The sequence below is a fragment of the Myodes glareolus genome, chromosome 4, assembly GCF_982192425.1.
Source record: "Myodes glareolus chromosome 4, mMyoGla1.1, whole genome shotgun sequence".
Lineage (NCBI taxonomy): Eukaryota > Metazoa > Chordata > Mammalia > Rodentia > Cricetidae > Myodes > Myodes glareolus.
Window position 1 is genome coordinate 17,579,467 of NC_142029.1, and position 16,896 is coordinate 17,596,362.

At 42.4% G+C, this 16,896-nt stretch overlaps 1 protein-coding gene across 13 annotated transcripts in view; it reads right to left on the bottom strand.

Annotated features, from left to right (window-relative positions):
• Window positions 1-616: 616 nt before the first annotated feature.
• Window positions 617-16,896, bottom strand: part of Neo1 (neogenin 1) — a 174,491-nt gene continuing 158,211 nt past the window's right edge. For 8 of the 13 annotated variants that reach the window (XM_085689143.2, XM_085689142.2, XM_085689140.2 and 5 more), the window contains 6 exons: window positions 14,650-14,888; window positions 13,888-13,980; window positions 9,993-10,151; window positions 6,140-6,403; window positions 3,848-3,984; window positions 617-3,089 (listed from right to left, as the gene is read on the bottom strand). In XM_085689143.2, coding sequence (XP_085545269.2) covers window positions 3,006-3,089; window positions 3,848-3,984; window positions 6,140-6,403; window positions 9,993-10,151; window positions 13,888-13,980; window positions 14,650-14,888 — 976 coding nt within the window. In that variant the 3' untranslated portion in view covers window positions 617-3,005. Of the gene's footprint in view, window positions 3,090-3,847; window positions 3,985-6,139; window positions 6,404-9,992; window positions 10,152-12,130; window positions 12,241-13,887; window positions 13,981-14,649; window positions 14,889-16,896 lie in introns of those variants that run through there. The other 5 variants (XM_085689146.2, XM_085689147.2, XM_085689145.2 and 2 more) reach the window with 2 other exon arrangements.

Genomic DNA, 16,896 nt, shown 5'->3' on the forward strand with positions numbered 1-16,896 from the left:
AAAGGACACCACACTCTTTATCTAGGCCTCACTCTGTCACAAGCTAACAGATGGCAGTGGGCACTATTCCAGGCCTGGGATACAAGGAATCTTACACAGGGAATGCAGTCTCTCCAGCAAGGAAAACCAGCTCAGCCGGTGCTGTATAATTCAGGGTGCTTTTGGTGTCATCTGTCATTCTTCAAGCTACCTAGTCCCTCAGGGTAGCAGCAGCAGGAAGGTGACAGGAGCAAGACATCTTTGGGGCTGGTAGTCAGATACTTCTTGGATCACTTGCTACCCCTCCCCAGGCAGTCATTTTCAACTCCTGTCTTTACAACAGTTACAGTCACAGGGAGGTTACTGGAGGCTAGGAACAGGGGTCCCTACAGTAGTGAGAGTCACAGGGAGGTTACTGGAGGCTAGGAACAGGGGCCCCTACAGTAGTTAGAGTCACAGGGAGGTAAATGGAGGTTAGGAACAGGGGCCCCCACAGTAGTGAGAGTCATAGGGAGGTTACGGGAGGCTAGGAACAGGGGCCCCCACAGTAGTTAGAGCCACAGGGAGGTAAATGGAGGTTAGGAACAGGGGACCCCAAAGTCGTTTTAAGGAAAAGAACTTTTTGACCAGACCACAGTTTGATTGGATTAAAAAAGTGTATTGGATTTCCAATACTAAATAAAAACATGAAATTGTTTTTAAAAAGCCATAGAGTTTTTACAGCATCAACTACAGAAAAGGCCAAACAAGTGTGTACAGAACCCAGTCCCAGCAGTCCTCCGGGCCCCTTGAGCAGACAGCAAGGCAACAGACACGTTTGTTCCACACCCTCCCAAAGGAAGCTGCTGAGCCACAGCTCAACTAGGACACAAGACACACAATGGTTTAGTTTCCAGAATCACAGGAAAATATAAGACATGTATGAAATTGTGAAATGGTGTAATACAGAATAGCTTTGCATTTTCTGAAGTTAAAAAATCCCCCAACTTTTAAGTTATTTTTTTAAAAAATATGTCCCTCCCTCACCACCCCATTGCAATTCTGTGGCAGTATCCAGGTACCAAGGCCCTGAGGTAACAGAAGTGTTGGGGTTCGTGGGAAGGAATCCAGCCTCCAGGAGGCCAGAACGCTGACTGCTTTCTGTAGGGCAGCCAAAGCACACTGGTTGTCCCAGAACCCTTCCTGGTGCCGTCCTGTGACCAGGTAGAAAAGCAGCAGGAGTTAGATACCCCCCCCCCCCCCCCCGCAAATCATACAAAGAGTTCACCTTGTTAAAAAGTAAAAAGGGTAAAATAACCCATGTTCAAGGGTAGGTAGGCTAGGGAATCAACCGGTGGTCTGAATAATCTCACTGACTATAAAGCCCAAGCCCGACTTACTTTCTATACAGTCTTCCAGGATTTGTTGGGGGAAGAAGATGCCTGAGGGTTAGTCTTATATTTTTCATTATATATTAACATTAAAAAACAAAACCAAACACACACCTCAGCTTTTTACCTCTTTAAAGAAAAAGACAAGAACTCTGCAAAGGCAAAGGCTTCTGTGTGTGGCTACGTCCTCAGCACATCTGGAATCTCCCACTGCCTCATTCTAACTGGGGTTTGGCTAAGCTGCTGGGATATGGGAGGTGACTGCTTCCACTGACCCTCTCTCCACTATCTGTCCTCTGCTCCTTGATGAATCACGTTCAGAAACGTCAGGAAGCCTCATGGGCACCACACCATCCTGCCCCATCCTGGTTGATGTTTTTCAGGAGAGCCTCTGCAATGCAGAAACGAGGGCTTCCTGGTGAGGACTGGCACCAGAGAAGCAGGAGTCCATTTGGAACAGAAAACCAAGCTCCTTCCTTAGCTCCTAACCTTCTAAGCAGAACCACTGACAGCAGCACAAAGGGGTCTCCACCCCGTGCTTTCTGATTTCTCAGAGCAGTCAGGCTCTGGTTCTACTTGGCATCACTCAAGTAACTAAAAACATCACTGGGGACCTCAGTGTGGACACTCCAAAAGGACATGACCAAGACACCAGGGCAGCTAAATCATCAAAACCACCTGCCGTACAAGAATTTATAACCAGATCCAAACAAAACTCCAGTTGCTATGTAGTGACACGAAGATGGACACGCCAGGAAAGGACACTAAAGATGCTGCTTCCATTCTCTGCAGGCTTCTGAACAATGTACAATGACAGAAACATTCATAGGACCTAAGCAGCCCCTCCATTTCCTAGTCCCAATCCCCAACCCCACCCCAATACTGAATCTGCACAGAAAGCAACAAACAAGTCTTTTCAATGTTACATTTCATTCAAATAGATCTGTAATCTCACAGTGATGAGAGGAGAAAGTCAGGCCTTTAATAATTACAATAAAAAAATAATAAAAAAGCTTACAAACAGCAATGCAAACGTCCCCCCACCCCAAAGTGATGGATTAACAGCTGGCAGAGGATGCAATGTCTCAGAATTAAAAAAATAAAAACAAAACCCCAAACAAGCCAACCCCTGTCGATGGTGTCAAACAACCGCACTGTCAATGACTTTCCATAAGTAACTGGAACCAGCAATCAAGCGTCAACTGCTTGCGGAGAACATCACAGACTTCCTTGGCTTTTGATAGTGTTTTCTTTAAGATAAAATAAAATAGGACACAAAATTGTACATATAAATGCCAATGTCTACACTCCATAAACGTGATGCAGTTGCAGCACAAAGACACAGCCACTGACCACAAAGTGAAAGGCAGGTTGCACTTCTTGCTTCTTCCCTGGACACAAAATTTTGGCCCATGGTGCCCAGTCCTGCAGACTATCAGCAGGCAAAGGGAAGTTGCCTCAACAAAAGCGTCATCCAGGCTGACCAGGAGAAGGCAGGTGGCTGTGCCTGGAGCCAGCCCCATGTGGAGGCACTGGCTGGTCTGCTGGCTCCTGCTCTCAAGTGCTGTCCTCTCGTACTCTGTACAATTCCTTGTTTTCAAGGTTAAGTTCCAAGACTTCTAGACTCAGGCTGGAGTCATGTCCAGGTGAAGGTCATCAAGCTGTTGTGATGGCGTTTAGGTCCTTCATTAGTCCTTCCAGGTGGGCCATCTCTTTGGTCAGCTCATCTGGTTCATAGCTCTACAGAAGGAAGAACACCATTACTGCGAATGACCTGAAGAGCTGCCCAGAAAGAAAGCCCAGTGTACCAAGTGACCTGGCCAAAACTGCCCTGGGAAGCTGGCCTACTGAAACCAGGCTAGCTCAACAAAGTCAGAAGCAGCAGGATATACTCAAGGCCATTAAGAAAGATAGCATCTCTTGACAATTCACAATGCCTTTCTTCCTACATACACACACTCCTCAGCCCACAATGACCTCACAAAGCAGAGGCCCTATTGCTTTTCTCTTCTAGATTTCTGCCAGACCAATACAGTCTGTGTGCCCTGTCATCTCTGGGCTTAAGCATTCTCTTTACAGAACCCCATATCTAGAAATGCAGATGTGTTTACTGGGATTTGAAAACAGTCTTAGGTACTTCCTCTTCCAGCATCCTCCTCGGTAAAGGCACAGAGTGGAGTTCGGGGTGAAGGAACGTGTGTGGTTCACAACGAGAAGGGACCAAGTAGAGGGGACAGAACTGAAAGATGTGCATGACTACCTGTGATGGGATAAGGTACTTTAAGACCTATCCAAGTAGGTATGAAATCAAACCAAACCCACAGCACATTCCCACAGAATGTGGGGATGCCCCAAGGACACATGCCCAATGAGTGATTAAATGGCTTTACAACTATGGGTGGCAAAGACCTGAGTCCACAAAATAGTACAATCAGTCAAAAGCATGCAAGCAGTCGCCTTGGGTCATCCTGGCTAAGCTGAGGGCCCCATGAACTTACACTCTCGGAGTCTTCCAGCATCCTGGTGGTCTCCTGTACTTCGGGGGCACTGGGAACAACCACTGGCATAGGAGGCCGGCTCCTTCCTAGAGTCCCGATGGAGGCTGTTTTGACTGAGTGAATGTGGTGGTTCAGAGCTGAGGGGTAAAGGACATTATCAGGTTGTGGCTAAGGTTGCACCTCAGACCTCAGAAGTCCACTAGAGGTCTGAATGTGGTTTCAATATGAAGGAAGCACACAGGGATCCTGCTCTGAAAAGTTATTGGAGCAAGATGGAAGGAAGGTTCTAGGGCATCCAAGAGAAAACCTCCCACTGCCTTTAGAAAACTAATATCCTCACCCAATGGTTCTCAAATGTTACAGAATGCCTGGAAGTCAAAGCCATTCATTATGCCACTTAAGGTAACATTTGCCTTTTTCCTGTTTTGCATTTTTTATTTTTTTAAGCGTACACAGCAACATGGGTTAAACTGTTAGAGCCTTAGAAATGAAGGCAGCTGCGATAAACTGTGAACTCATCCAGGGGTATGTTCTTATATTTAAAAAGCCAGCTTATTATCCTTAATGAAGCAGTAAAAATTATTTGTTTTTATTAAATCTTAACTCTTAACTACATGCCTTTTAAATGCTGTGTGTAACCAAATGTAAATGTTCCTGCTGTATACCACATATGGCACCATGACAGAACGACTGCCAGTTGAAGTTCTAGCACGTTAACAACAAAACTTTTCATTTAAAGATGACTGGCAAATGGGCCATTCAGATATTTTCTAAAAATGGAAATAAGTGAGCTATGAATGTAAGGAAAATGATGGATACCGCCACTGTTAAAATCAAAGTTTTCAGTGTAACATTTTGAAAAACTTGTTTTGTCATCTGACTGTGAAAGCTTATATGCAAGGAATATGTGAATATTTGGAGGGTTTTCTTTAAGTATCTTCCAAGTGTCCAATGTGTTGCTTCAGTGTCATACATCTGAAGTGCAAGCCAGATCAACACCACCTAGTGGAATGGAGTGTGGAGTCCAAGGTTGATACAGATTGCACACTCTAAACCAACCTTTAAGGAACTACAGCTTATCACATTTTCTATTATATCAGAAAACACCCAGACTGGACTTGGTGGCAAGTGTCTGAAATCCTGAAACTGTAACAAGAGGACTGAGAATTCTAGACCAGTCTGGGAAAAACAGAAGTTCCTCTTTCCAAGAAAGAATGCCTACAGTGTCTGAAAGGTGGCAGAAGTACGCTGCTGCTTGCCAACGACTGTCTGTGAGGGCAGATCTGTTGTGCAATTTCAACCCCCTTAGCCAGTGGCTTCTGGGGGTTACAAGCCATAAAGTATATGGTCCTGTCTGCACATGTGACCGCTTAAAAGCCGAGGGGAGGGCTCTCTCACTCTACACTTGCTTTCTCGCTTGCTCAGGTGGTGGGGCCAGAGGAAGGAGCAGTTGGATCAGCAGCTGAATCATGGCAGCATTTAATCTGTTCTGTATCAGTGAGTGTTTACTTAAATCCTTGAGACCCTTTTAACAGACTCATGTGGTTTCACGTAACCCAGATTTTTAACAACCAAAACAATGGATTACAGTAGACTGAATGTAGGAGCAGATATGAGAATCCAGTTGCCTTCCATCAAATCAGTACTAACAATGCTAGAGAAACTCAAAGGCAATGATACTGGTTCCCCCTAGAATGTACTATTTATCTTTTAAATGAATTAATTAAATACTGAAAAAATGTTTTAGTTCCTAGTGCTAATACTGACATGCTTAATATGCAGAAAAGGTTATTTTTGTGTTCTCTGTAGCTTTTGAGATGAAGAGGTTTTGAGGCTAAAAAAATTTGAAAACCACAGACTTACTCTAAAACAGACCACAATAAGCAATGGCCAGTCCGTGGCTGAGCTATGAAGTATGGCAATGAGCGCTCCCTATCTTGAGACTCCTGGTTTTGAGCCCTGACCTCCTGGCCCTTCTTTAGCCTGTAGCATCTTTTAGAGTAAGGTGATTTCAGGGGCCTACACAGACCAGTTTTGTTGCTCAAACCTATGTCACTGGATTTTAACACTAAGGAGTCTACATGGAAAACAGTTAAAAATTCTGCTCCTCTCACAAAACCTTATTCTCATACATATTCCCAAAATGGGGAGCGATGACATACAGCTTCTCTAAGTTGCTAGGAAAACCTGGAGGGTATTTGCTTTGCTTTTCTTTAAAAGCGGGTGTGGGGAGAGACTTCTATCCTAAACCCGAGCCAAAGGGTCTCCCACAGTGCTGCTCTCTTCACTCACCTTGCTGGGACAGTAATGGTGTGCTTGGCAATGCAGGATCATAGATAGGAGGCCCTGGGGGTGGGATTGCTGGCACAGCAAAGCTTTTTAATGGATGGGAAGGGCGAACGTGGGCTGTGGGAAGGCTCTGGCCTGAGTCTTCCTCTTGGGAGCTGGCCAAGTAAGAGGAGCTGGTAGCACCTTCAGGATCCTGGTGATCAGTGCAGCATGTTTGAGATGAGGAGGCTGGCATGGTGTCCGTGCTGGGGGTATTTCGAACAGATTCTATAGCAAGAAAGCATAAACGTTAGTATTCCTTTACTATTAAATACACATTTTTGGCACTTCCAAGGGATTCCCTAAACCTGTTCAATAAGCACTTGAAGAAATCAGTGCTAGTCCAAAGACACATGGATCAGGACTACTGCCAAGGATAAGACTGGATGGCCTAATCTAAGAATTCTAAAACAATCTTGTTTCAACAAGCTGTTTCAATTTTTTCACTTAGATACTTAGGCAGTTCTAAGTTTGTAGATGTAAAGGACTTACTATGGAGTTCATACGAAAGCTCCTCAGACTAGTGTAGAGAAATTTTCAAATTTCATTCACTGACTGATAGTCTCAGAAACTAGCCTTTCATAGACAACCATATCTAGTAATAAAGGCTGGATCATACCTGGTAGGAATTAACTTTGCCAATAAGGGTTTTGTGGTATCTGCAGATGGGGCCAGTGCTCAGGCACTGCACGATCATCATCATCACCAATGTGAATGGTTTTGGCACACAACAATAAAGCTTCACAGTAGCCTAGAAGTCTACATACAGCCGGAGATTATGTCAGATGAATGATATGTTTATCCAAAGGAAAAAGGAAAGGTCGGCCTGGAGAAGGAAAGACTCAGGAAGAACAAGGCAATAACCTCAGAGGTACAAAGAGGGAGAAGTGTCCCGAGAGCACCACAGTGGGGCAGGAAGAGCCCCAGCTCTGGAGTCAGCCAGTCCTATACTCTACTCTGGGACTACTAGATGAGTGAATATGGCAAAGTCACTGAATTGCTGAGTCTTAGTTTCATCTATAAAACATGGAAACAAACACATAATTCATTGAGTATTAAATGAGATGTATAAAAAGATCTGAAACATAGTGCCTTAACAGAGAGGATCTTTTTGTAGACCACTGAGCATTTATTCTATACTAAGCACTTTATTTCTCAGAGTAACTTGGGAGATACTTGGAGGGTAAGTAAGCAGGTTACCCATAGAAAGGTCCAACAGAGTAGAGTCTGAGTCCCTGTTCTGACTCCCAGGCTCAGGTTCTGAATCCTTACCTACTTCTTGTCTTTCTATACCTAATGTTACTTGTCTCTCTCTGCAAAACAGATACAGCAATGCCAGGGACTGAGGAAGATTTTCATATAAAGTGAACAGGGCAGACCACCATCACACCCAGAAGAGAGGCAGGAAGACCAGCCTGGGCAACAGGCTGCAACAGATAGTCTGAAGGTTTCTTCTGATTTTTATGAGTTCTCAGCCTTAAAAACAACACAAAGCCATCTGCAGCAATCTAAAATACTCCCTTGCCTTTGTAAAAAAGCAGTCTGTTCCCTTGAACTCTCAGGAGACAGGACAGAACACCTCTTTAACGAAGGTGAGGATAGACACTCATGTGCTGTCTCCCACCGCTACTCCAAGTGGGCTAGAACAATCTTGCCAGGTTTAGACTCTCTCATCCGTTAAAGGCTATGCTAAGGAGGCCACTTCTCAGCTTGTTCAAGTCAGCCATCACTGTGGCTGGGGAGTTGCTGGTCACCATCTGTGAACCAGGCACAGGTAGAAGCTGGTTAGGAAGGAAAATAAGAGGCTGTGAGAGAGAAATGGGTCTAAGTTCTGACCGTATCACGAGTTAACAGATAATATGATAGGTCAGCTCTGTGTACAGAGGCCTAACTGCTTCAATTATCTTTAACAAAGAGATGGCAGGAAAATGAGAAAGGAAAGCTCAGTTGCTTGCATGAGTCACAGCCCTAGCTACTGCCACAGACTGGGGTTGCCATGTATCCTCCAGAGCAGGGCACCAGCACACTGCATTCTCTAAGGAAGATGCTCCTTGACACAGTATCATTTGGATCTAACTAAAAATTCTAGGCTCTGTAAAACTTCGGCTTTGGTGAAGAGTCTAATTCCTTACTTTCCAGAGTTTTTTAAAAACACACAAAGTTCACAATGGTCAAACAGAAAGTGCTCTCCCCGTGGTAAGTAGTGGCAAAGGTCCCTAGAGCAGGAACTACTTGGCCAGGCTCCAGTTCTGTACAAGTTTCAAGTCCAAGGCTATGAAAATAGCAGTCTAAGCTCTACTGACATAAAGTCTTGGGGAAATAGAAAGCAGGAGAACTTGGATCACTTCTAGAAACTGGGTCTATTTTTCATTTTTCTCCCTATTTTCCCAGAGCACTTTCTGTTTCAGCATATATAGAAGAGAACTTTACCAACAAGAGTAGAATACTTGGATGAGATTGGTGGGAACTTCCAGTCTTCTAACTCCCAAGCCACTTCTAGTCCAGGACAAAGGAGAAGAGCGATCATCAGGCTAGGAGAGCTAGCCATACACTCATGTAGTTCCTTATGTGAGGATTGTGTAGGCCAGATTCCTTAGCCTTCAAAACGGTAAGTGTGACTGGGCAGAGCCGGGTTGGATTGAAAAGTTCATTCTGGCACTTATTGTTCTATGACACTGTGTCTGCAAGACAGACTTTGGTTCCCATGCCGCTGGCTGGAATAATTATACATTCCTAATGTAGACCTGAAACCTAAATTTGGAAGGAGATGGTAGGCAAGCCAAAATTAGGCATGGGTTAAAGAGGCACCATCCAAACCAGGAACAACATTGGCAGTGTGCAGCACGGAGAGCTATCAGACTGTCCTGCAGACAGCCCTGCAAGCTCTGACCTTCATTGGTATTCTGGGTGTATTAATGACTGATCAAAATTTGAGGCCAGGGAGATGGAAGCAGTGGTGACTCAAACTTCTAAATATTAAGTACTGAGGCTCTTTAAAAAAATGGAGCTCACTAGAATTTTCCTCATTTCTCAGAACTGCCAACATTGTTTTGTATCAGTAATAATGGTTAATAGGCAAATTTCAAATTATGAAAAATCGTAGTTGGTATATGTAAGATGTTACTACGATTTGCAGCTTAAAGCTAGAAGATCAAAACAGTTCATTCTTTTTGCTGTCTCCTCCTCATTTTCATTCTTTCTTCCTTAAAGCTGCCTGATGAAGCTCTGTCTTAAGATTTCCAAATGAGGACATGTTTGTCTGGCAAAGCATTTAAGACACACAGAAGACTGTTATTCCAGTTTCCTATATTTTGAAGCTGTGACCCCTCCCCCAATTTTCAGTCTACTGGCAACCTAAGGTGGCCCTGCTGCTCCTGGATGCTGTCCTTACTCTGGTCCACAGGGCAATAACCTGCACCTAATGACTGTCTTACAGACACCCCTAACATTAGAGTGACTGAGACAAAGGCAACCACTGGTTCCTAAAAGCCACTCTGGATACACTTCCCTTTCAAATGGTAGAATTAAAAAAAAAAAATGAAGTTGCAAAAAGGGACAAAGGTACAAGACTTGTTGGAAGAAGAGCTTACTCAATTCAAGTTACTGTTGCTTTTTACTAAGATGACACCTTGCACTGAGTACTTAAACTTAGGGAGAAAAATACAGTAGATTTTACAGAAAACAAATTTGAATCCATCACAGAAATGTATGATAAACAAGTAACACTGACAATTTCTGTATACGGCAAGTCCTTCCCCATTTCCACTTGCCAACTTTGGAATGCGTTCAATATCTGGGCTTGATCCTCATCTCTCACCTGTGGAATTGGCCCTGTCTGAAAGGGACATGGATGTGCCAATGGGCCATGGGCTGCTTGGGTGGTGGAGATGGCTGCGGGCTGGAGAAGCGAGGCTGCTGGAGTGGAAATGGTGGTGAGGGTTATCGAGGGAATGGATGGGATGGGCACTAACCACAGCTGTGAATGAACACAAGACAAAGAGATGCTTAACATGCTTGCACAGACACATACAAAAGTCACCCTTCCCACCTCCCATTTAACCAGATCTTTACTTTGGCTTTTTGGTGGTAGGTGGCTAGACAATCAGCCATCAATTTTATATTTGACTAAACAAATGAACACATTTCTAGGTATATTCTATATCTGTACATAATAAGAAAGACTGTTAACAGGAGTAATTTTTCAGAAACAGGGGTCAGGATTAAGGAAGTACCTTTTCTTTGCCTTATCTGCATTTCTGAATTCTTCTATTATAAACATGAATCACACAACTATTACAATATCTATCTGAATATGTCATAAAATGTAAGTCCACAAGCAAATGTTTCTATTATTTTTTGCTGTCTTGCTAAAATGACATTAAATTAATTAATTAAAATGACATCCACTCGATTAATGAGTATTAATAAGTAGCTGTTTAATCAACTTTAATATATTAAAAGGAATGTAAATAAAAATTTTTAATCATCATACCTCAATCTAGTAATAAAAATATGATTTATAATAGCACAGCACCATTTTCTGCTATGTCCAGCCTGGGGTCAGCCTACCCATTAGTATTTTCAGCCATAAACGGATGTTCCTAGTTTCCTTTCCCTTTCTCTAACTAAAGATTCAATTCAGGTAAAGAATAGAAAGTTCTGTATAGGTTCCATATGGAAATTCCTATAAAGCCTCTTTAATAAAGCTTCCTGTTTAACCTGAGATACAAATAGTAGAAAGCAATACACCTAGAGTCGGAAAATACATTTTTCTTAGGTATGCCTTAGAGCAGCCGAAGAACAATGTTTATGATCAAAGTAACTAGATGCAACATTGCCCAAACAGGCAAACATGCAGGTACGGTAGACAAGGAACATAGGGATTCCCCTGCCTCCTTTTCTAAGCAAGGTTTTCATCAATTTTAATAATCAAACTTTATTAGCACTTTGGAACCTATTAAAATATCTTCTGTTTTGTGGGATCTCCATAGATATTTGTGGGGCTATCAACATCACCTTGGAAAAAGAAACCCCAGACCATGGAATAGATGCATTTCTTCTCCAGAGGCTCTAGTAGGTCCATGGGAATAAATTACAACTAGAAAAGTTAGCTGAGAAAGGTGATCATTATTCTCAAATCAAGATCTCCCCTGGGCAAGAGAAGTAGTTTGCAAAGTGAGATGCTTCAGAATTCAGGCTGAGGGGAGGGAGTAAAATAGAGTTTGACCTAGGATGTGCAATCTGAAAGCATTCTAGGGACAGATGCTGAAAGAAAGCCAGAATGAACTTTGTTTTAAATATTTCAAGTGTTTCCAAATACATAAATAAAAAGTGAATGTGTTGGTACAGAATGAAGTTAGGTGAACCAGAACTTGATGGGTCTGCATAGGGTTTGGGTCCAACCTCATCCCAATGCCAGCAAGCCCATCTAGCTCTGCTCAGCTTTTCAGACCAAGGTGCACAGCTGCTAGGTGGGTTTCAAAAAGAATCTCTCAAAGCTCCACGTATACCCCAGCACCTTGTTTCAGATTCTTTTTTTTTCCTTTCTTTTTTCTCTTTTTGTCTTTTGAGACAGGGTTTCTCTGTATAACAGCCCTAGCTGTCTAGGAACTAGTCTTGTAGACCAGGTTGGCCTCGAACTCACAGAGATCTGCCTGCCTCTGCCGCCCGAGGTGCTGGGATAAAGGTGTGTGTTACCACTGCCCAGCAGGGTTTCAGATTCCTGAATGAAAGATTCTAACAACTACCCAACTATTTGGGTACAAATTACATACTACTATGTATTCATACATATTTCTTTCTCACCAAACCAAAACCAACCAACCAAAACAAACAAATGAGAGAAAATGATTGCAACCAGAATTGTATCTTTTTTCTTTAACACATTAAATTAATCTATCAAGAGTTCGATTTTTTAAGTTTTAGAAATAAGCCAGTTCAGGGAGAAACTAAGCCCTTAGAACACTCAAATTACCATCTTCTTATAAGTACAAAACAAAAACAAGGGAAGTAGATTAACTTACTCTTTTTGTGTTTTTTAAACTGGAGGTATCTACATAGGGAACCTATTAAAACACAGAAAATATGTTTTTCCCCTGTATGCTTCCAAGTGTAAGTCATTCTTCCTGCTATGGACATTAAACTTAAGTTACTTGTAAAAACTGCTTATTTTGAAACAGCCTTATTCTTTCAGAGCAGATCTCCCTTTACAATCTAGTGTCTTCTCTGGCTGTGCACTGCAAGGATGTGTGAGTGAGGGAAGACAAACGTGCACGCTCGGAGGTTCCATCAGAAGTGTGGATGAGACCTTTTCCAAGGAGAGGATTCCATGGCACCAGTGCCTGTGTAGGACATTCAAAGCCAGTTAACCTTATCATTTGAGTGATGTGGCTATATAGTCTCTTAACTGCAAGACCCACATTGCCAGCTAATCTGAAAGGCCTTTTTATATTGAAACAGAGGCACGGGAAAGAACAAAGTAGACTGAAAATGATGACTCATCTTTGTCTTTCCCTGATCTGGAGACAGGATCTGACTGGAAGCCCAGGCTGCCCTTGAATTCCATTCTGACTCAGTCTCCTGAGTGCTGGGGCTACAGGTATTTACCACCATGATTGGCACTTTGTGATTTTTAAAAAGATTAATGTTATTACTTTAGCTATGTGTGTGTCTGTGTGTTGGTTTGTGCACATGAGTGCGGTGTTCACAGAGGCCAGCGGTGGAAGACCCCTCTGAACTTGGTCCTCTGCTCTAACCACTAAGCTGTCTCTTCAGCACTTTCCTCTCTTTTGATTCTCAATACTAACATTTAACTTATTTTTAATTTCAATTATTATGAAAGGAGTTCTAGTAACATAACTGCTTGATACAATGAAGTATGGGTTAACAGAGCAAAAATGTTTTAAAAACTCCATGCTGCAATTTTGAAACAACTTTATAAAGTTTACTAAATAAAAAAGTTAAAACCCCATACATGCTATCAGTATTGATCATATGCATGACTTTTGCCAAAGTCCAGTTGCAGTATCAGAAGATGCTTTCCTGTCTCTCCTGGGAGAGTACAGAATTTATTTTTTCTAAAAATGATCTTGTGTGTGTAGCATACATGTGCTATAGAATGGATGTGCTACTGTGCAGGTAGAGAGGTCAGAGAACAGTTCTTGAGAGTTGGTTTTTCTCTTGCTACCACACGGGAAGCAGAGAACCAACTCAAATTCTTAGTCCTGCATGTAAGCATTGCTCTTCTCTGAGCCATCCTGCTAGCTGGGAAGTTAGCTTTTGAAACTATATATAACTTAAAAATGTTACTATCAAGAATATTTAATTTTTATTTTTATGTGTATGGATGTTTTGCCCATATGTGCACCATGTATATGGCTGGTGTCTGTGAAGGCCAGAAGAGGGTGTCAGGATCCCCTGGAACTGGAGGTACAGATAGTTGTGAGCCGCCATGTTGGCACTGGGAATCAAACCTGGATCTTCTGAAAGAGTAGTCAGTGTTCTTAAGCACTGAGCCATCTTTTCTAGTTCAAGAATAACATTTACTATGAAATATAACAATACTTTGGTACTTCTTCCTGTAAGGTCCCACAATATTGTCAGTTGATCTGTATCTTGCAATTAACAGAAGTTAAAGAGACTACTCATAGCTACTTCCCACCATGACATGGAAGACTGGCAGCAGTGGGGGGAAGAGAGACACTTCTACTTACGCTGAGGTGGCTGAGAGTCAAAAGGCATCATCATTTTTGGTCTCATTCCCCTCCTTCCAGCCAGTGTAGACATGCTGTCCTCTGACTCATGCCCTAGATATAAAGTATGGAGGTTAGTAGTAAGTGTACACCCTAGGCCTCTGAGCAGCCTCAACAGTTACATATTTCCAGTGAAGGTTTTGCAATTCACAAATGTACCAAGCCAAGGAATTTACATTTGTAGCATTAAGCAAATTCCTGCTGAGATTCAAAAAAGATGATACGATGGTGCACACTGTACTTTAGTGAGATGTGTGTATAAGCATCCTTCTTACAGAGGTTTTGAATGCCACAGTGACAGCTGAAGTCCAAAGGAAAGGACACAGCCCAGTGCACACACATGAATTAGGTGCCTCAAATACTCAACTGAAGCCTGATGAGAGACTTAAAAATGTCTAGAAGGCTGCTCTTAAATGATACATAACCTCTCCCTTTCTATAACAGCTAGCTATTGTTCATCAAATACTGAAGAAAAATAATAAAAAAAAAACCCAAGATAAACTTTTTTTTTTCCCTTCAAGACAGGGATTCTCTGTGTAACAGCCTTGGATGACCTGGACCTCACTCTGTAAACCAGGCTGGCTTTGAACTCACAGAAATCAGCCTGCCTCTGCCTCCTCAGTGTTGGGATTAAAGATGTGTACCTGCAATATACATTTCTTTAAAATTAACCTCTTACTGGAATTGTCAAATTCAGATAACCTTAAAAAGTGGAAACGGTACCTCTGTATGAATTCCGCCTTTGATGGATATTGCTATCCATGGAATTGTCGACTGGTGTGATATCTTGAGAGTTTCGAGGGATTGGAGTATCAGTCATGACAGGGTTTGGATCTGGAGACTTGTCAATAGGCTTCAACTCCAGTCTCTCATGATGGATCCATAGGTCTGGGGGCTTCACGTCTTTGCAGTTGCCCTTATACTTATGGGAACCATTCACTGATTTGCAGGCAGCTCGTTTCCTAGGCATAGAATTAAGAGTAGTCCTTAAAATGCATTCCTTTTGAACATATTTGTCAAAGCACTATGTGATTAAAACTGATTTTCTGCTAGGTATGGTGTCACTGGCCTATAATCCCAACTAGTTAGGAGGCAGAGGTAGGAATATAAAATAGTCAAGACTTGCCTGGCCTAGTTTAAGAGCAGTCTATGCAAGTTAGCATGATTTACTCTCAAAATAAAAAGTAAAAAGAGGGACTGGAAATGTAGCTGAGAAGCAGAGTATATGTTTAGCATTGGGAAGTCTTAAATGCAATCCCCAATCAAAACAAAAAATACTTCAACCCAAAATAAAACAACAAACTCTTTACAGTATCCTGAGAGATACTTTACACAAAGGCAGAGATGGAAACAAACAAACAGCAGCAGCAACAACAACAAAAATCAGAGAAAATTATTTCTGGAAATAGTAAATGTGGTTTTGTCTGTTCATATATTATTTGGATACTATGTCAGAGCATATCTGAATATTGTCTTTTTTTAAATTAAGAGAGTGAGCTAGCATTTAAAAATAGAAACTCTAAAGCAAAAGGTTCCTCTACAAGTTTCCACTAGACAGAGAAAGGACAAGACATAAAAATACAACAATAAAACATAAAACTTAATGCCCAACAGAGGAAGAAGTGAGTCATTTTCTAGGACCCCACCAGGACTACGAATAGGTGAGTCAAGAATGTGGCAGCAGTCTCCACTATGCTGTGGTGCCTTCCTTCGCTTCCCCAGTCACCTTGTTCCTGTCAGATCCCGTGCTACACTGTTGTGTCCTCAGCACTTTTGATCAAGTGAGGAAAACGACACCAAACTATTTTTAAATGCTTCAAGTATACCGAAATGCCAAGTATTAATCTTAATAGTTGGAGCTTAGGTAGACAGGGAATATGTGCAGAACAAGTGACTTTTATGCTGAGACATAACGGGGACAGCATGTGTATTCCAGGTGGTGAAATCAGCCTATGCCAAAGCCCTGAAGTGGAACAGCAGCTTTGTCTGCTAGAGGGATTCTGTAAAGTCCTGAGTGACGACAGGGTGAGCCATGAAGAGAATGATGGGAAACAGTGCTCAGGAGGCAACCAAGGACCAGATCATGAAGAGTTTTTACAGCAGTACTAAGAATATGAATGTCCCTCTATAAGAAAGGAGAAATAATTTAATGATTTTAAGCAAGAGAGTAAGAAGGTCAATCTTGAGTTAAAACTTTATCCCTACCATGTTGTGATCCAGCGATGGATGGAGATAGAGACAGAGACCCACATTGGAGCACTGGACTGAGCTTCCAAGGTTGAGATGAAGAGCAGAAGGAGGGAGAACATGAGCAAGGAAGTCAGGACCGCGAGGGGTGCGTCCACCCACTGAAACGATGTGACTGATCCAATGGGAGCTCACCCAGGCCAGCTGGACTGGGACTGAACGAGTATGTGATCAGACTAGACTCTATGAATGTGGCTGACAATGAAGGCTGACTGAGAAGCCAACGATAATGGCACTGGGTTTTGATTCTACAGCATGTACTGGCTTTTTGGGAGCCTAGTCTGTTTGGATGCATACCTTCCTAGACCTGTATGGAGGGGGGAGGGCCTTGGACTTCCCACAGTGCAGGGCACCCTGACTTCTCTTAGGACTGGAGAGGGAGGGGGAGGGAGAGTTGGGGGAGTGGGAGGGAAATGAGAGGAGGTGGAAATTTTTAATAAATAAAAAGTAGATTTTTTTCTTCATCCCATTAAAAGTTTTATTTTTATCAATTCAATGTTTTACTTTTCATTTCTTTCATATATGTGTGCAAGTGTGTATAGAGTCCAGAGATTGACCTAGTGTCTTCCTATATACTCTATACTGTATTTTTTAAAATAGGATCTATCACTAACCTCAGCTCTCAGAGATGGCAAGGCTAGCCACCCAACAAGCTTGAGGACTCTGTTGCCCCCTTTCACTCCACTCTACTGGAGTCAGAGATGTGTCCTGCGAGTCTGACTT